This window comes from Erpetoichthys calabaricus, chromosome 11 (assembly GCF_900747795.2).
Source record: "Erpetoichthys calabaricus chromosome 11, fErpCal1.3, whole genome shotgun sequence".
Taxonomy (NCBI): Eukaryota; Metazoa; Chordata; class Cladistia; order Polypteriformes; family Polypteridae; genus Erpetoichthys; species Erpetoichthys calabaricus.
Genome location: NC_041404.2, coordinates 145,859,280 through 145,879,689, shown reverse-complemented (window position 1 = coordinate 145,879,689; position 20,410 = coordinate 145,859,280). Strand labels below are relative to the sequence as shown.

The following is a 20,410-nucleotide window of genomic DNA, read 5'->3' as shown; positions in this document are numbered from 1 at the left end:
TCGGTGTTCTGCACTGGACTGCTTTCCAAACGCTTCTGGTGGGTTTTCTTTGTTTTTCACTCCTGACGCTGGTGGTAGGTCTCGCAGTGACCCTCACTGAACATTGTACAAGTGCCGGAGATGTGATGGGTTTTCTTGCTTTCCTCACATATAATGTTTGCTGTTGTGCACCGCCTGTTGGAATTCAACAGATCTGCAGCTGGAAAGAGCCAGCTTGATCCTGTATGCTATGCCAGCACATGTCACATTGGGTGACACCAGAAGGCTCTCTCTGTAAAAATTGGATGATGGGCACTGAGGTGGCTTGTTTCGCTTGCCCCCTTGTCCATTCACCCAGTTGGCCACCAGCCTGTTTTGTTTTTAAATCTTTCGTTCTGATTTTTTGACAAATTCCCACAAGCTTTTTCAAACAGTCCGTAAAGCCTGTCTTGCTGTATCAAGCAGCCTAACGGCCCTGGATCACATCATTGTTGGGCAGCTTGGGGGCCAGCATGGCTCTCTTGGTGATGGTGCTGCATCGAGACAGGATCTCCTTTGTCTTGGGCCTTGGGGGCACCTTAGGGACAGCGAGATCACCGCCATTATGTCCCACCAGTTCACTGCTGCCGAGATCACCGCCTTTTGGGGTCATGGTGGGCTCTTCAGAGTCGCTGCTGTAGCTCTTCTCGCTTTCGCTGCTCAAGCTGTGCTTTCTGGTGTCTGTCACTGACTGGCGGTCCCCTTCCCTGTCCTGGAGGACGGCGGCGGGCAGTGGCAGGAAGTTAAGAGAACGGGACACCTGTCGGTTCAAAGGCCGCTGTGTGGGGTCTTCCAGGTGCTGACTTGAACCTTTCATTGAGGTGCCAGGGTGTTCGGACCACCTGTCTGATCTGAAGAGCTGAGTGGTGGATGCGCCGAGGTCTTTGTGCAGGATGGTTTGTAATTTTGCATGTGGGTTCCTGTATGGCTGGAGATACATGGAAGGAACGTAGCCATTGCGACCGTTGTACCTGCAAAGAAAGGGAGGTGAGCCATTAGCCCTGGTGGGCACTTGAACATTGTGCTCAACTCAACTCGATGCTCTTTACTATGGGCAGCTTGAGCTCATTCCCCAAAACCACCGAGTGTCCTGGCAGCATAAGGGAGCACACAAACCTGCTGACCCCTCATCAGCCGTGGCTTCAGACCCCTTCCTTCATGTTCTGCACACTCAATTGTGTTGTTGATTTCATTTAAAATGGCGTCAGACACGTGTGCATGGGAGGCAGTCGATGGCCTCAAATAGATATACTTAAGCATGGGAAAGGCGCTATATAAATAAAATGTATTATTATTATTAATTACTAGTCATTAAGCCCGTTACAATAACGGGCGCTAGAACAGTAGTGCATAAACATTAGTAGGAACAGTCTATATTAAATGGCAAGAGACTTTGACCTCATTCTTTTTGTTGGTCGTATTTTTCTTTCTTTCAGCCTTTCTTTTCTTGATGTTTACTTGCTGAGCTGACTGTTCTTCATGGGCTGCCGCCGTGTATTGTGTGTCTTTAATTTTCTGTGACAGTAATACTGTCTTATACGTCCGCTAGCTTGTACGTCCGTAATATACCTTTAATTTTCTCTGGCGGTAATACAGGCGTGCGTGTCGGTAATATGCCTTTAATTTTCTCTGACAGTAATTAATACTGGCTTGTATGTGGCTGTAACATGCGTCACTGTATTGTGTACATTTAATTCCCTGGTAATACTGGTTTGTATTTCCGTAAAACGCCTGTAACTTTCACTGACAGTAATATCGTGCATCGCACCGTGTCCCGCACATGCGCACTTCACCAGAAGACACGCACACGGGGATTTTATTAAAGAGGATTATTACTTATGAGCTGGACCAGGGCTGGCGATGCACACTAACACCTTTCATACGGAAATCCTGCCTGACTTCACTTCCAGTGCCAGCCATTGAAGTACACTAGGAGAAGTCCATCTATATCTGTATCTTAATCTACATCCATCCATCCATCCATTTTCCAACCCGCTGAATCCGAACACAGGGTCACGGGGGTCTGCTGGAGCCAATCCCAGCCAACACAGGGCACAAGGCAGGAACCAATCCCAGGCAGGGTGCCAACCCACCGCAGGACACACACAAAACACACCCACACACCAAGCACACACTAGGGCCAATTCAGAATCGCCAATCCACCAAACCTGCATGTCTTTGGACTGTGGGAGGAAACCGGAGCGCCCGGAAGAAACCCACGCAGACACGGGGAGAACATGCAAACTCCACACAGGGAGGACCCGGGAAGCGTCCCCAGGTCTCCCAACTGGGGAAAAGCAGCGCTACCCACTGTGCCACCGTGCCGCCCTGCAATATCATTATTTATTTATTTATTTTTTAATTGTTTCCTCGAGACATCTCGATAAAACACAAGATCTTGTTTTCTCAAAATTATGAAATAATTGTATCACGATGTATGGCTATCATTATTTATTTATTTATTTTTTAATTGTTTCCTCGAGACATCTCGATAAAACACAAGATCTTGTTTTCTCAAAATTATGAAATAATTGTATCACGATGTTTGGCTTATTGAAGCCACGTCCTGTTTGAAATGGCAGAAGAGCAGAACTGTATTATCAGCGCGTCATATTTGTGTTCAATCAAGGGCTGACATATGTTTATGTCTTAGTTTAGAAAATAATAACGTTAGTGTCCGTCATTTAAGAAGAGGCTTCAGCTGTATAGGCGTCGCAATCTAAGTGAGCCTGATGCCAGGAGCAAACGTTAAGTTTCGTTTTCTCGACATCTCGATAAAATCAGTCTGTTATCTCGAGGAGATAATTCAAAAAAAAAATAACGATATTGCACGTCCTCTCTCGGCTTCCCTAGAAGGTAAGGTAGGCTCTAACATCAAACGCTGGCACTAAACCTGATCAAGTTCAGCTCTGATGGGAGAGCGTCCCCCGCATGGGGAGAGAAGCACGTGGCCGTGATATCGCTGCCAATCAGCAGCTACCCTCTAAAGCATGAGCAGCTCTGATCTGTCTCTCAAAAACGTCTAACGTTACTCTTTAACAATCTGCAGGTGGTCATGTCTGCTGAGCAAACGGGTGTAGCTGGCTAAGCGGAGGCGAGGTGCACTTCAACAGGTGGCGAATCGAACGGAGGCTGGCGCGTGAGTGAGGATGCCCCCCCACCACCCATCCCTCTGTCGGATTCGCGCAAAGCACTAGGGTGTTGTACTGTGTTAGCCATTATGGATGTTGTGAAAAGTCAAACAAAATTACACCTTTTACTGGCGTTAGTTAGTTAGCCAGTAAAAGGTGTCATTTTGCTTGACTTCTCACTGGATTCGCGCGAATATATCGGTACCGCAAGCGAACTGTGATTCTTAGCGCGATGAGAGAAGTCGCAAAATCAACCGGAATGTTCAAGCAAGTTATAGAAAAATAAAGATCTAAATCCGTTAAGTAGTTCTCTCGTGAAAGCGGGCGGACATACAGACAGACAGACTTTGGATTTTATATAAATACTAGACATTAAGCCCATTACAATAACGGGCGCTAGAACATTAGTAGGAACCGTCTATATTAAATGGCAAGGGACTTTGACCTCATTCTGTTTGTTGGCCGTATTTTTCTTTCTTTCAGCCTTTCTTTTCTTGATGTTTACTTGCTGAGCTGACCGTTCTTCATGGGCTGCCGCCGTGTATTGTGTGTCTTTAATTTTCTGTGACAGTAATACTGTCTTGTACGTCCGCTGGCTTGTACGTCCGTAATATACCTTTAATTTTCTCTGACGGTAATACTGGCTTGTATGTGGCTGTAATATGCGTCACTGTATTGTGTACCTTTAATTCCCTCTCGCAGTAATACTGGTTTGTATTTCCGTAAAACGCCTGTAACTTTCTTTGACAGTAATATCGCGCATCGCACCGTGCCCCGCGCATGCGCACTTCACCAGAACACACACACGGACACCTGGACTCACACAGGGATTTTATTAAAGAGGATATGCCAGTAACGGCGCGGAATCCACTTGACTTGAGCATTCCTAGTTTTCCTCCTCTTTCTCTGTACGTTTATCATTCGTTTGCTCGGAGGTTGATGCGCTTGCTGCTTCCTGAGCAGATCTTCTCTTCTCCACCCTAGCGGCCCGCTGCTTCTCTTCTTTCGTCGGCATCTTTTTACTTTACAACTGATTAAGTCGGTGTTTGTGTTGCAGTTACTTAGTACGTTTTGCTTAATTTTTCACTTAAGTCTTCAAACTGCCTCAAGAATGATTTAACTCTTTCAGGGCTGGAGTAGAGGACGGTAATCAGCTATAAACTGCAACAAAACTCACCCTTACGTTTTAGTTCGACTCTCTTTGCTAGAAGGAAAGTTACATAGCTTTGTTGATTGAATCTCGATTTCCTACTCGTGGTTATGAGTAGCGAAGAGTATACAACCTCTAAATTGGCACCGAAAACTGGCGAGAGACCAAAGCGAATGTGCAAAGCAAAATACTCCATGGACGCTTTACGCAATTTTGTTAAATAGGACTCTGACCTGTCAGACTCCCAGTTTGATGCAAGTGATCTGGAGATGGATATCCAAAACGAAAGTGTGGTACCAGCATCGTCTCGATCGGTCCCCAGCTGATCGTGGTGCAGAACACTTTTGTGTAGCTGATGCACCTGCAGCAACGTTTGCCTGGGAAGACCACTCATGATGACAAGAGGTACAAACCAGATTGCGTCACACTGCAACCGCCACCACCACCCACCTGTGGTGCGAAGGCAGCCAGGCAGCTGGCCCACCGTGCATTCCTGTTGACCAACGAGGTGCCACCACGCAGCCACTGCTGCCAGAGATGCTGAACATCCGCTAACTGCTGCCACAGCACATAGCAACTGACATTTTATGTTGACATATGTGTGAGACCATTGCTTTGTGTGCTTTCCAGAAAACTTGAGTTTTTTGGAAAAGATATTAAGCCCTCAAAGAGTTAAGAGATGAAGAGGTAGGGGAAGTGATGGCGAAGGTTTTAGGGATGAGAACGGCGCCCATACGCATGCGTCGCACGGCCGCCCTGCTGGCCGCTAACGAGAGTTGATTCTACAATAAAATGAAATAAAAATAAAAAGAGGAATAACCTTGGGGGTCAATCACCACCCCAAAAGTGGATAGTAGACGTCACGTAGTATATGAGGACCCAATTTCAGGTCAACAGGTCAAACGGTTTGCGAGCTACAGGTGATTTAAAATCCTGGACAGGCAAACGAACAGCCACGGTAGTGTATTATACATAAAGATGATTATAAATAAATAAATATGTATATATATATATATATATATATATATATAGATAGATAGAGAGAGAGAGAGATGTAGATTAACTGCGGTGGGTTGGCACCCTGCCCGGGGTTTATTTCCTGCCTTGTGCCCTGTGTTGGCTGGGATTGGCTCCAGCAGACCCCCGTGACCCTGTGTTCGGATTCAGCGGGTTGGAAAATGGATGGATGGATGTCCTGTTTCACGACTACGTGGGGAGACAGCGAGCACACTTTAAAACCGCCGTGTTTTCTCGTGTATTCTGTTCTGTCTGTTAAGGGCACTCCTATTGGTAACTTTTTTTTTTTTTTTACTTTGCCCCATGTAACCCATGATCTGTAGGAGAGGAGCGAAAGCTTTAGATTTGTCAAAAATGTCGATCTGATTTTCGACGGATCTTGACGTTTTAGAGCCCCCTGAAAACATCTGTAGCACTGGTCCAGTATTTAAGATAATACACGCTCATGCCATCTTTAGAGAGTCATAAATAACATTTATTTCAGACAACAGATAATTAGATACAATACGACATCCAAATCATTTTCCATTAAAGTGGTACCCACCTGATCAGCCACCAGCCATCATCTGCCTTCTGGAGGACCTCCACCACCACTCCGATCTGCAGAGAAAGCTCATCTGCGTTGCTGGCTTTGTAGCCCCTCACCGCGTAGAACCTCTGACCTACAGTCCCCATGGGAGAATGGCATCATTGTGGGTCCAGTGCCAGCCAAGATCATCACCAAACCACATTGCTCTCATCTCCCCCTTACTGATTTTGTCTTACCTTCCTCTTGCATGTTCTCCGGCAGGGTCTCCTCTTCCCTGGTGTTGTCACACTTCTCCAGGTACGGCGCAGGAAACCAAGCTAGACGTCTCGCCTCGTTCTCCACCAGCCACCAACCTGTGGGTCATAAGGTCTGCTAAGTGACCGCTGGCTTTCTGATTTGTGAACGTTGAGCACATTAGGCTCCATCTGGCACACTGTTGGGATTGAGCCATGCCACCCAGCCCCGGGGAATTCAAACCCGGTGTAGTGGAGAACCAGTGCCGTTTTTTCTGTCCACCCTGGCCGTCAGGACCTTACTCCTTTTCTATGTTAACTAATGTTGTCTTATTTCACTTTCTTATTTTGTCTTTTACTTTTCTTTTCTTCATTATGTAAAGCACTTTGAGCTACTTTTTGTATGAAAATGTGCTATAGAAATAAATGTTGTTGTTGTTGTTGTTGATGCCACTAGCACTGGGCACAAAATGGAAAGCAAAATGTGATGGGATGCCCGTATGCACCAATCTGGGAAAAGCAATGCAGTGCCCTGTGCCCATCCTTATGCCCACCCCTGACTCTGTTGGACACGTACCTTCTGGGTTCTTCACCAGAACTTCCACCTTCTCGCCAACTGCGACCTTGAAAGGCTGGTTCTTGGTGTCTTTGGTGTCGTAGGTGGCCACACACTCGTATGTCTGGGCGATGAAGGGGTTGGTGATGTTCCCGGCGCTGTGGCGCTTCATGGTTGGAGCCACACCTGAGTCCACCTCACTGTCCTGGTCTTCCTCGGAGGGGATGATGATGATGCTGCGGGCAATGTTTGAAACCAATCAGTAAGACAGAAGAGCAACACTTGGCGTGGGCAACAGAGATATGGGCTGAGAAGTAGTCCAAAGGATATTATTATTATTATTATTAATACATTTTATTTATATAGCGCCTTTCCCATTCTCAAGGCTCATGGATAGGATGAACATATGGGATATTCTACAAAGCACTTTTCACTGGCATCTACGTGTTGTGCCAGGCGTGCCTCAACACCATCCTTGCTTCATTTCCTAATGCTGCCTGGTGCCTGCTAACTGGGACACGTGATGAGCCAGAAGGGGTGTGGCTAACTAGGGGGCGTGGCACGTGGGCTGGGATGTTGGAAAGAGTGATGGGAGTAGAAGTTGGGGGAGGTGGGCAGACGTCGGGTGTAAGCAGGCTAGAAGTACCTGTTCTTTGGTAACGTCGGCTCCAAGTCCTCATTTCGGGGAAGCAGAAACTGAATGACTTCGTCTCTCTTGAAGACCTCCACCTGCAGAGCCGACCAGTACTTATCTAAAAACTTGAGCCTGAGAAGTGCCTTCTCGGAATTCTTCCTCAGTAACGTTTTCATGGGCACGTCTGGAGAAGGGAAGGACAGAGAGAGAAAGAGAGACGTTAGCAGAGCAACACGGGTACTGGAGGCGCCCCGTCCAGATGGGATCCCAAGAAAGAAAGAACATCAGAAGAACACTTGATGAGAGCAGGACACTCGGCCCACCAAAGCTCGCCAGTACATTCCACTTCATTCTTCTAAAATAACATCACGTTGAGTTTTGAGGGTCCCTAAAATCCTACCGTCTACCACACCGCTGGGTCACTTACTCCAAATGTCTGTGAAGAAAAACCTCCTGATGTTGGTGTGAAATTTCCCCTTAACAAGCCACCAACTGTGTCCCCGTGTTCTTGATGATCTCATTTTAAAGTCACCGTCTCGATCCACTGGATCCACATTTTAAACCCTTCAGTCAGGTCTCCTCTTCATCTCCTTAAGGCTCAGCTCTTTTATTCTTTCCTTATAACTCATCCCCTGTAGCCCTGAATCAGCCTCGTTTGCTCTTCTCTGGACTTTTTCCAGTGCTGCTACACTATATTGGCAAAAGTACTGGGGCGCCCCTCCAAATCATTGAGTTCAGGTGTTCCAGTCACTTCCATGGCCACAGGTGTATAACATCGAGCCCCTCGACATGCAGACGGTTTCTACAGACATTTGTGAAAGAACGGGTTGCTCTCAGGACCTCAGTGAATTCAAGCGGGATACCGTGATAGGACGCCACCTGTGCAGTAAGTCCATTCGTGAAATTTCCTCGCTACTAAATATTCCACAGTCAACTGTCAGTGGTATTATAACAGAGTGGAAGCAATTGGGAACAACAGGCAACTCAGCCATGAAGTGGTAGGCCACGTGAAATCACAGGGCAGCGCATGCTGAGGGGCACAGTAGGCAGAAGTCGCCAACTTTAGCTACAGACCTCCAAAAGCTCCAGAACAGTGCAGCATAAAGAGAGAGAGCTTCATGGAATGGGTCTCCATGGCCGAGCAGCTGCAGCCAAGCCGTACATCACCAAGTGCAATGCAATGGTGTAAAGCCCACCACCACTGGACTCGAGAGCAGTGCAGACGTGTCCTCTGGAGTGACGAATCACACTGGCAATCTGATAGGCGAGTCTGGCCAGGAGAAGGGTACTCGCCAGAATGCATTGTGCCAAGTGTAAAGTTTGGTGGTTGGAGGAATTATGGTGTGGAGTTGTTTCTCAGGGGTGAGTTCCATTGAAAGGAACTCTTAATGCTTCAGCATACAAAGCCATTTTGGACAATTTCATGCTGTCAACTTTGTGGGAACAGTTTGGGAGATGGCAACATGACTGAGCACACACACCAGTGCCCAAAGCGAGGTCTCTAAAGAAATGGAGGAGCGAGGAACTTGACTGGCCTGCACAGAGCCCTGACCTCAACCCGACAGAACACCTTTGGAGACAATGAGTGAGCCAGGCCTTCTCATCAACATCAGCGCCTGACTTCACAAATGCTCTCCTGGTCACACATTCCCATAAACACACTCCTAGACCTCGTGGAAAAGCCTTCCCAGAAGAGCTGAAGATGTTAGAGCTGTCAAAGGGTGGGCCGACTCCATTTTAAGAATGGGATGTCACTAAACTTCATGTGTGTAAAGGCAGGCGTCCCAGTACTTTTGGCAATACAGTGTGTGTCCTTTTTGTAGCCTGAAGACCAAACCTGCCCACAGGACTCCAGACGAGGCCTCACCAGTGCATTATAAAGACTTCAGCATAACCTCCTTGGATTTGTACTCCACACATCAAGGCGCTATATAACTTGACATGCTAAGGGAATAGGAGATCAGGCCTCATGGTGCATGCAGAGGACATCGTGCAATGTGGCACCACCAAGAATATCGGGCAAAGAAGACTTGGAGCCGTGAAGAAGAGCCTCAAGATTAGTAGGAAAACGACAGAACATCTAAGATTTAATGCAGAAAAACACGATGGAGAAATTCATCTCCTGAGGAGAGGCTTAAAAATGGTGGAACGGCTCAAATATCCCAGATCAACAGTAACAGAGGATGGAGAGCTTGATATAGAGATAAACCACGGGATGCAAGCAGGTTGGAAAAATCAGAAACGGGCATCGGGAGTTGTTGTGACTGAAGAATCAGTGCAAGAGTGACGTGTATGAAGTGGTGGTTGGACCACCATTGCTGCACGAAAGGAAACTGGAAGCTACAGAAGTGAAGATGATGTTGAGGTGGACATGTGGAGTGATGGAGCCTGAGAAGATCTTTTTACATTTATATTTATCTCCTTAGTGGACCCTTTCATCCAAAGCGACTTACAAAAGAGCTCAACATAGTCGAGTTAACGTCAGTCTGGGGGGACAGCTTGAGAAACAAGTGCTGCAGGTCAAGGTTACGAAAAGCGATCACCACAAGTGAAGAGCTCAGAGCAAAATACAAACTCCTAAATTATAAAAACCTAACGGCGGAAATTTACCAGACAAGAGGGTCTCCCAATGCGTCATACAATTGAATGGAGGTGGGCAGCTCGTTGATACCACACACAGAGGGGGCACCAGCAGATCTGAGCAGTCGAGAAGGAGCAGAGGACCTCACGAGGGTCTCCATCTACATAGGTGCGGCCCCGTTGACTACTCTGAGCTTAATGCCTGTTGCTACAGGGAGCCAATGTAGCCAGAGGAGTGACGTATGCCCACCTTGGCTTGTTTCCCACAGTTCCTGGTGGTTCATCTCCAATGTGCTTGGGTTTTTGGTGAGTTTTGGTGTTTCTTCTGCGCTTATTGGGATTTTTTGCATTTTTGCTTTGTCTTGGATTCTTGCGTTGGAACTTTCTTTGCATTGCATTGCCTTCTTTATTATATTTTTTAGGCCATTCCATTTTTGCCTTCCATGCTCCAGGAGCATTTTTATGAGAATAAAGCTTTTATTTTATAAAGATTTTGTATTTGCCCGTATGTCTAGTCAGGGGGTTTTGACAGGGCACCCCCCCACCCTGACACTCACTTTTGAGACACTCTTCTGTTGTCGGACTCTCAAGTCGTAACATAAGTGAACGGCTGAACAAAATCAGTCCCACGTCTGACTATCCCACGGCTGGTCTTGTTTTGGCCTTACGTTTCTCCTTGGTTTGCTCAGCTGGGGGTCCGACTGCCCGTTCATGGCGGTGTGGCTGCAGTCTCCCACCCATTCTGGATTTGCACCCGGCCAGACTGTTTATTCAGGCGCGTAAGATCATCATGGACCCCTCTCACTCTGGCCTTCCTCGTGGTAAACGCTTACCGGTAACAAAGACCAGGACAGCTGTGTTTCCAAAAAAACCCCGAGTCGTATTCAGGATTGGCCTGGCATGGCTGTGTTTTTGTCTTTAAGTTGGCACCTTACGTGTCAAGTAAAATCCCCTGTACATATTTATGCTTGGCCATTAAACTCGATTCTGATTAACGTCTCACCTTCTCTCGATTAATGATGTGCTGCTACCCAGTCCTCTTGACTGAAGGGGGGCAGAGCACAGGGAGAAAGTGCATTCTTATGTAAACTCAATTAAAAAAATAATTCCTATTATTAAGCAACACTAAAGCAAAACGAGCATTGCTGTTACGTAAGCATCCTTAATAATAATAATAATAATACATTTTATTTATGTAGCGCCTTTCCCATGCTCAAGGCGCTTCACATCAAGAATATGAAAAGGCCCTGAAATTTGATTGATTGAAGGAAAAAAAATCACCAGCCTCTCAAAAGTAATTGCCCCCTAACTAAATCAAAGGATCATTTAAAAGGCATGCATTGTGTTTACTCAGGTTGCCTTTTGTATTATACAGAATGTGTTTGTCTGGACAGCAGAAACAGTGAAGTGTTACGAAGGAGCAAAAATCAGGAAGGGGGCAAATACTTTTTCATGGCACTGTCATGCATATTGTGAGAGATCTCATTATCGGAGACACCCACTGTGCGTCCTTTTACTCACGATTAATGACTAAGTGAATCTTGATCTCTATTTTTCTTTTTCTTAGATTCAGCACCTAGCCGGGCCGCCAGTCTAAGGCAGGTTGAAGTCGAAATCACCAAACGCAGACCTCGGCGTAGTTAGCGTTGACGTTTAAAGTGCGCCATCTGTTGGAAGGTATTTTTTGTAATGCATGCACTAATTGTAGTGGATTTGGACTCCCAAGGCACCACTAAGTTCAAAAAGACTTCAGAAAGTGTCCACTAGAGGGGGGTATCACCATCAAACCTTGTAATAAGGGCAAGCAGCACATCTTTATAAAATAAACCGTTTTTCTCAAAATGCTCTTCAATAACAGTGAAGCTCCGTGGAGCACAAGAAGCAAAGGAATTGCTTCAAAAACACTTCAGCAATCCAGTGCAAACAAGTTCCAATACAGTAATAAAAAGGCAGGATAAAACACAGTTAGTCACCACCCCGGGCGCGTTTTCAATGAACTGCCAGGAACTGTGGGAGACTCGCCGGATTTATAGGGTGGCGGGCAATCCCTGGTAGTGATTGGCAGGTGGACACACCTCTTGGGGGGGCCACCCCTAAAACACATAAGAACATAGCGCAGGCAGCTTACATACATAAACAACAACAAAGAATAAAAGACACAATATAAATCAATGAATCAAAAATGAATTTGAACCCCAGCCAGGAGAGAAACCCTCACCGAGACATATCAGTAAAAAAAATGCCATGCATTTGTCATTCCAGGTAGTAATAAAATGCATTACTACAAATGTCTGTGATGTGCCATCTGTTGGAATGATAAATGCAATTCATTTTAACATTACATGTGATGTGCCATCTCCATCCATCCATCCATCTATTATCCAGCCCACTATATCCTAACTACAGGGTCACGGGGGTCTGCTGGAGCCAATCCCAGCCAACACAGAGTGCAAGGCAGGGAACAAATCCCCAGGCAGGGCGCCAGCCCACTGCAGGGCGCACTCACACACCAAGCACACACTAGGGACAATTTAGGATTGCCAATGCACCTAACCTGCATGTCTTTGGACTGTGGGAGGAAACCCACGCAGACACGGGGAGAACATGCAAACTCCACGCAGAGAGGACCCGGGAAGTAACTGCGAGGCAGCAGCACTACCCACTGTGCCACTGTGCCGCCCTGTGCCATCTCCAAGAATGGTAAATGCAATGCATTTCTACAACTGTTTTGATGCACCACCTGCTGGAATGACAAATGTAATGCATTCTATTTCTACAAATGTTTGGGATGCACCATCTGTTGCAATGACAAGTGCACGCAGTAAGTAGATCATGGGTTCACATCCCGGGTCCTGCCTATGTGGAGTTTGCAAAGCACTTTGAGTAATGAGAAAACAGCTATATAAATGTAAAGAATTATTATTATGAATTATTAATATTATTAATGCATTTCATTACAACAAATGTGTGTGGTGCACCATCTGTTGGAATGACAAATGCAATGCATTTTATTACCACAAATATTTGTGATGCACCATCTGTTGGAATGACAATTCATGCAGTAAGGAGATCATGGGTTCACATCCGTGGACCTCCCTGTCTGGATTTTGCACAGCACTTAGAGTAGTGAGAAAAGTGTTTAATAAACATAAAGAATTATTATTAATGTATTTCATTATGACAGATGTTTGTGATGTTGGAATGACAGAGTCAGAGGAATGGCCAAAACGCATAATAAGAAGAATTAAGGAGCCTGCAGAGGTCAAAGGTGAGAAAAAAGAAAGTCACGGGACCAACCTTGGAATTTCGGGAGGTGCTCCTCAGCGCCCTCTGCAGTTAGCTTCATCTTTAACTGTTTCTGTTAAAATAAACACATGAAATGTCAGTGATGCCGTCTGGATTAACACATGCAGAACAATTTTTTAACGTTTTGAGTCTTACATGCAGTTTCTTGAATTCCACGAAGCTTCTGTACACCAGAATGTCGTTCTGGTCGGACCACAGAACGGAGGTCAAGAAGACCTGAAATAAATCAGAGAGGTGAGGTGAGGCGCAATGCATGCTGGAGAACCCCCCCCATCCCCAATCCCACTTTATATTCCTGCTACTTTTTCTTCTTCTTCTTTTTGTATTACCTTCAGAAATTAGAAAATCAAACGATAAGCTTCCAGTATGAGGCAGTAGAAGTGTCAAGAATCTTTAGATATCCAATTTTAGGGATGAGGACAATAAAACGGAACAAAAGTGTAGGAACACCTAAAGACAAATTGCACTGTTCAGCATTGTGGCAACGACACTGAATCGGCAGGAGAAGGAAAACTGCAGGTGGCTCAAATAAATCTCTAACGGCTACAGAGAGGTATTCTGAGGAGCCAAAGATAGCAACTGCTAAAGACTTTTTAACAATTACTTGGCGACTATAACGAAGGCACTGTGGCCCACCGGCTTATGCTACTGCCGTTTCACAAACTATCTTGACCTGCGTGGGTTCAATCCCAAGGGTGTCATTTGTACCGGTTTGCTCGTCTTCAGGGGTCTTTGTGCTGGTCCAGTTTAAACGTGACCTCGTGCAGAGGCAACATGCGACCCAATGGTGGCCCCTAAAGCGTTAGTGCGGCCGTATAGATGCTTGGAGTGGACATGAGCTCCGAAAAGACCGTAAAGTTCCTGCCTTGCGTCTGGTAATGCCGGGAATGGCTCCAGCTCCTCTGAACTGCGAGTTAGAGAAACCGAACAGCTCTGTTCATATGGGAATCTTAATGCTGTCTGCCCATCATGTACCGCCTTTCAGGACTATCTATCCATTATATAGCGCCTTTCACATTGTAACAACCCGCAGCCAGGTGAGGGACGGAAATTGCTTTTTATTTGGAGTGTTTGTAATTAATATTTGTGCCGACTGTAGCCACGAAAGAGGCGCTGTCCAAATAGAAAGCCATTTTAATGGGTATCCTTCAATAAGGGCGCGCACAAAAAGGCGAGCTTCAAAAGGGCGACCTCAATTAATTGGATGTTTTAATATTCATACTTTCACCTTTTTATACGTACAATCATTGCCTTTATCTAATAAATTTTCTGTAATAATTTTGTTGTGTTTGCCTTTATTCGCTGCGCCCATTGAGGTCACCCTTTTGAAGCTCGCCTTTTTGTGCGCGCCCTTATTGAATAGAACCATTTTAATGGATGGATTTTTTTTTTTTTTTTTACAATGCAGAAATACTAGATAAAGTTATCTATCTGCTTATCATCTTGCAGTATTTCAAAATGGGGTGAAAGAAAGGAGGAGAAAAAAAAAAGGAATCGATTGTGCCAGAATACAAAACAGCCTGTCCGAAAATCAAGGACATGAGCTAATGTTTTCAACGTGAGTTTGTGTTCTGCAAAACATTATTAGATAAACTGCTGTCAGTGCTGGTCGAAGCCCCTTTGGAGTCCTTGGCGGGGTGGACAAATGTCTCTACCTTGTTGTCTATATCGGGTAGTGAGTATTATTATCTATATATATAATTCACTAAGCCAGAAGACAAGTAGCCGACCATGGAAAGCACGCCGGAAGGGGCGTGGATTCATTAAACCGCCGACAAGTAAGACGCCAATGGCACACGCAGGAAGGAGCCACGCCCACCAACTCTTAGACCATTGGATACGACAAAAAAATCAGTCACGCCCACCAACTCGGACACGATGCCTCGAAAAACATGCCGTCATTTCTGTTTGTCTGTGCCACAGTCCACTTGCAGCTCTGAGCCACGTTGACTTTTCATTAGTCAACCTCAGTGGAATCTTGGTTCACACAGAGGCAGCGCGAGAGAGAGAGCCGCGCGCACACACAGGCAGTGGCACACACAGAGGCAGTGCCAGAGAGACAGAGGCACACACACACACACACAGAGGCAACGCCAGAGAGAGACAGAGGCACACACAGGCAGCACGCGAGAGAGCCGCACAATCCTTTAAAACTGAAGTTAAAACACAATGAAGGAAACAGTCTTTAAAAACCAATAAGCCCTGTGCCTCTTTTTCATTAGCGTCTCACCTGCTTCAGGCCCTGCAACGGTCGAGATGCTCTCTCTGCAGCTGACCTTCTCTGTGCCTGACTCCACTACTGTCAGTCGCCTGATTAAAAATGGCCTTTTGAAGGGGAGCTATGGACCCGCTATACCACAGGAACACATTGCCTTTGAGCCTGCTCTCGCTCACTCTAACGTACCGGCTTTCTCTCTCTCTCCTCACTCGCTCACACACTGCACAGGGGAGAAATGCCCGCAGCACGAGTCTACCCGGAAACCGTTTCAGCCACACTTCCACGCCTCTCGCTACATTGTGAGTGCGATGATTATTTATTTAAAAATGGGCTTTTGAAGGGGAGCTGTGGACCCGCTATACCACAGGATCACCTGTGACATTGCCTTCACATTGTTTTCCTTTTATTTATAATCCTGTTGAGCAGATCAGACACCCAGGCAAACAACACTGAATAATCAATAGCTGCAACTACTTTGCCCGCCCCAACTCCTCACCTGAGTCGGTTTTGTCTGTGTTCAGCAGTGTTTGCCAAACTCGGTCCTGCTGAACCCCTGTGGCTGCAGGGTTTTGTTCCAAACAGATTCCTAATCATTAATGCAGGTGAAACTCATCCGGGATAAGTCGGTTTTTCAAACGCAGCCGTGTAGCAGATTAGTCTAGCAAGATGTAATAATCCGAGATGAATGCGCGCCCCCGCGCTGAGTGAAAAGCCAATGTATATTGAGTCTACAAAACATGATCAGCAAGTCTTTGATAGGCTGCAACAAAATGATGAAAGAACGGGCGCATTTTTTTCACACAAGCTGAGTGGGTGGGTGTTAGTTAGTTAATTAGCAACTCGAAGGATTTCAAGATATAATATACACAAGAGCTGCGGTGGGTTGGCGCCCTGCCCGGGATTGGTTCCTGCCTTGTGCCCTGTGTTGGCTGGGATTGGCTCCAGCAGACCCCCGTGACCCTGTGTTCGGATTCAGCGGGTTGGAAAATGGATGGATGTATATACACAAGAGGTAACACTGCAAAAGCGGCCCAAACCAGAAAAGACAGCTGGCAAAAAGTGGCTGACAAATTAAACGCATGTGCATTGCACTTGCTGAAATAAGCGTTACGGATTTTCCAAATGTTAATTTTTTTCCCTCTGCTTAAAAAACATTGAAAAAGCGGCGCGGATTGGTTTGCAGCGTGTAAAACTGTTTGTTTGTCGCGGATAATTTGCTGTCCACACAGGGAGGAACCGGGAAGCGAACCCACAATCTTCCACTGTCTCCTTACTGCAAAACAGCCGTACTACTACAGCGCCACAAGGCAGTTAAAGAATGCACCGGGCCACATGTTCATTTTTTCCCCTGTGCTTAAAAGACATTAAAAAACTGTTTCTCAACTGTGACTCCGGAACAACTCAGTACGCGAAAAGCGGCCAGAATCGCAAACAACAACGAAAACTCTCCGTGACTCACAGGTAGTGATGGGCCGCTCGATACTAAGGTTTCGACACTGTGTCGAGCTTTCGAAGCACTGCAGATTTTAATACTTGATCGAATAATAACATTCGTGATTTAAGGATTTCACATTTTCTTTCTCAAATGTGCTTACCTATATCATGGCAAAGTACAGGGATAAACCTTTATTTTCTGTCTACTCCGTTTTAATTAAGACAGACCAAAGAAAACATTTAAGGCTATTAAATGTGATCTCAAGAAAAGATCAGGGTTAATTATAATATTAATAACAGGAGCGATTATAATGATACAGTGCAAAAGTAAATACTAATTGAAAGAGCCGGGAATGCATGAGGTGAGGCGTCTTATTTTGTTTAACTCTTGCTATTGTATAGTGCAGGGGTAGGCAACGTCGGTCCTGGAGTGCCACAGTATGTGCAGGTTTTTGTTCCAACCCAGTTCCTTAACGAGAACTCAATTATTGCTGATGAAGCACATATTGCTTAAGTGACATTTTAATGCTTCATTTTAGTGGTCTCGCTTGTTAAGGTTCTCCAACCTTAATTGCTTATTTCAATCTTAAACTGCTGCATTTAATTGGAGAACCTTAACAAGCGAGACCACTAAAATGAAGCATTAAAATGTCACTTAAGCAATATGTGCTTCATCAGCAATAATTGAGTTCTCGTTAAGGAACTGGGTTGGAACAAAAACCTGCACATACTGTGGCACTCCAGGACCGACGTTGCCTACCCCTGGTATAGTGTATTCTGCCTGTCGGCGTTAGTTATATTTATATTTTTTTAGACATCAGACACTAGAAGCTGCTGACGAACCCTTCTCTTCGTTGTCAGTCTGTAACTACGAAAAAATAAAAGCAATACGACTTTTAACAGACGTCATTGAAGTGTATCATAAGTTTCTGTAACGTTAATGAAAATGGCCAGAAGGTGTCACGTGACAGGTGAGTGTCAAATGCTTCGAAGCTTCGATACGATTTCCGACACAATTACTTCAAACGTGTTGATGCTTCGCGAGGCTTCACCCCGCCCATCACTACTCACAGGTTACTGAACGAGAAATCAGCAGACTAGCATGACGGATGGGGCGTAATGGGCGTCCTTCCCCTCTCCTCCGGATTTTTCAAATGTTAATTTCTTCCCTGTGCTTAAAAATCATTAAAAAAGCGGCCTGATTATGTGGCGTATGGTACGCCGCGGGTTGGCTAGTTATTATTATTATTATATGTCGACGAGCTGTCCCGGAGCGCGCGCTAGTCAGTAGCACAAACACCGCCCCCTTTGTGCACACCCCGGCTTTAATACTTTCTTTCTGAATCGCGAGGGACACACAACTACGTTTTATCTACTGCCAAAGTCACAACAGTAGCGAGCGCCAATTTAACCAGCAAAATATTAGCACGTCACAGATGATGAGGTCCTGGGCTCTTTGCAAACCAATAGAGCTCACTAATTAAATGGCACAGTCTATCAGTCCATTAGGAGACATAGGTGGCCGCCGTCATCCGAGGGGCGTCATTTATTTTTCTGGACACCGAGAGACCCCCCCTTCCCCGGTCGTCGAACTTTGGTGATACCGAGTGGGCGCGTTGTTATCCGCGGGGCGCAGCTTTTGACAGCAGAAGTGCGCGAGGTCGGCACACCAAAGGGCGTGTGCGCGCGCGCTCCGTTAGAGTCACAGAGAATTAAATTAGGGGGGCAGGCTCGACAGGCAGGAGGGTATGGAACGTCATTGGTGCCGAAATTAATTGAATTAAAAGGGAATTATGAAATAAATAAGCACATGAAAAAGTGCTATGATATTAATACCTATAGTTTGGAAAAACTGCAGCAATGTTCCTGTATATGCAGTTAAAGACTGATTGGTTGAGAACTTTTGAAATACATTATAAGCTATTTTGAAATGTGCCGTCCGGAAAAGTTCCACTATAAAATATAAACAGCCTTTAAAAATAATGTAATACTAAAATAAAAAAATCCAAATTAAAAGTACATTAGTGAAACTGAATAAAACACTGATGTAGCATTTCACGCGATAGATAGATGTGAAGGCACTATATAATAAGATAGATAATGAAAGGCTTTATATGATAGATAGATAGGGGGATATTTGACTTTTAACAGAAACATTATAAATAGATACATAAAATATAGATATTTAGATAACACAATTTCCCCATCCTCAAGGATGAATAAAATATATCAAAAACGATATCAAAAGAAGTATATTTCCGGCCCTGCTGATGAATGCATGATCGCGGATCACCAAAGCTGGGAAGAGCCCGGCGCTCTTAAAACCAAAGGGGCCAAAATAGTTCTTCAGAGAAACGCCAGCGGTGGTTCCCATGAAGGGTCCAAAGAGAACCTTCATTTATTTAGACCCCTACCAGGCTCCATAATGAAAAGAAGAGAACATCCATCCATTCATCCATTGTCCAACCCGCTATATCCTAACTACAGGGTCACGGGGGTCTGCTGGAGCCAATCCCAGCCAACACAGGGTGCAAGGCAGGAAACAAACCCCGGGCAGGGCGCCAGCCCACCGCAAAATAAGAGGACAGATTTGTGGAAATGGGCTCATGCTGACTTTAAACGGATTGGTGCTGCATGCAATAACAGGCTGAGTTCAGGTTTTCTACTATACAAGGTTTCTGTTTGGTCCATATATTAGGGACCCTTTTAAAGCCTCAAAAAATTTTTTTACATAGAAATAAATAAATAACTTTCCGCGAACGGTATGGTTCTTTGTTAAGCAATGGCTGTAAACGAACCACACACGACCTGGTAAAGTGCAAAATTTTTAAAATTGCGGATGGATGTAAAGTATCCAATGATCCCTAAACAATAGAAACATGGCTTTAAAGTGACATCTCTATATGAAAAGACCCCATCACAGAACCGCTATGTGAAGATATTCAGGAGGCGCCGTAGATGCGGACACCTTATCTTTGTAGTTTTCTCACCTTATGCCTGTCGTGTTGCATGACTCCGATCAGCCGGACTCCAACTGGGTATCTCTGCGCGTTCATTTTCTTAGCTTCCAAACTGTCTTAGCTTCGATACTCTGAACTGCTCTGTCTGCTTTAGTTCACTGCGTTAAATATCCTCGCGGAGGGGGCGGGGTTGGTACCGCCGCTAGGGGCGTGGTCTTTTCTTGCGGTTCTCACTTGCCTGTTTACTTTTTAGCTCTAACCTCTATGTAGGACTACCTGAAAAATCGAAAGGGGTCCTAAGCCCCTAATAAACGTTTAAACTAGTGACCCACCTGCACGAATGTTTTCATTCCAGCACTTTCTTTAACAGTAACAGTTAATGCTGCTGATGGAAATCCTCGATTGCCGTAATTTTAATTGACTTGCTTTATAAGATTCATAGAAGACACGGGTCAGCCGGGCACCCCAGCTTGGGTGGATGGTTCCCTACCCGGGTGGGAAGCCGTGATAAAGGAAGGATATGGATGTACGGACATCCCACAAGGGTTGAACCCATGACTGTGTGGTTTGGTGCAGTGTTGTGCATGAACTAATTCCAAAGAGCGCGTTCATTGAACGAGCTCATTTTTCTAAGAACGGTGAAT

At 45.5% G+C, this 20,410-nt stretch overlaps 2 protein-coding genes across 2 annotated transcripts in view; both read right to left on the bottom strand.

Annotated features, from left to right (window-relative positions):
* LOC114661106 (retinoic acid-induced protein 1) overlaps nucleotides 1–20,410 on the bottom strand; it is a 684,250-nt gene that overhangs the window by 182,920 nt on the left and 480,920 nt on the right.
* noxo1a (NADPH oxidase organizer 1a) lies at nucleotides 297–19,892 on the bottom strand. Its single transcript, XM_028814246.2, has 8 exons — nucleotides 19,797–19,892; nucleotides 13,290–13,370; nucleotides 13,146–13,206; nucleotides 7,281–7,452; nucleotides 6,656–6,870; nucleotides 6,082–6,198; nucleotides 5,861–5,978; nucleotides 297–989 (listed from the first exon to the last, which is right to left on the bottom strand). The coding sequence occupies exons 1-8, from the start codon at nucleotides 19,860–19,862 to the stop codon at nucleotides 446–448; spliced, it is 1,374 nt and encodes a 457-aa protein (XP_028670079.2). The 5' UTR covers nucleotides 19,863–19,892; the 3' UTR covers nucleotides 297–445.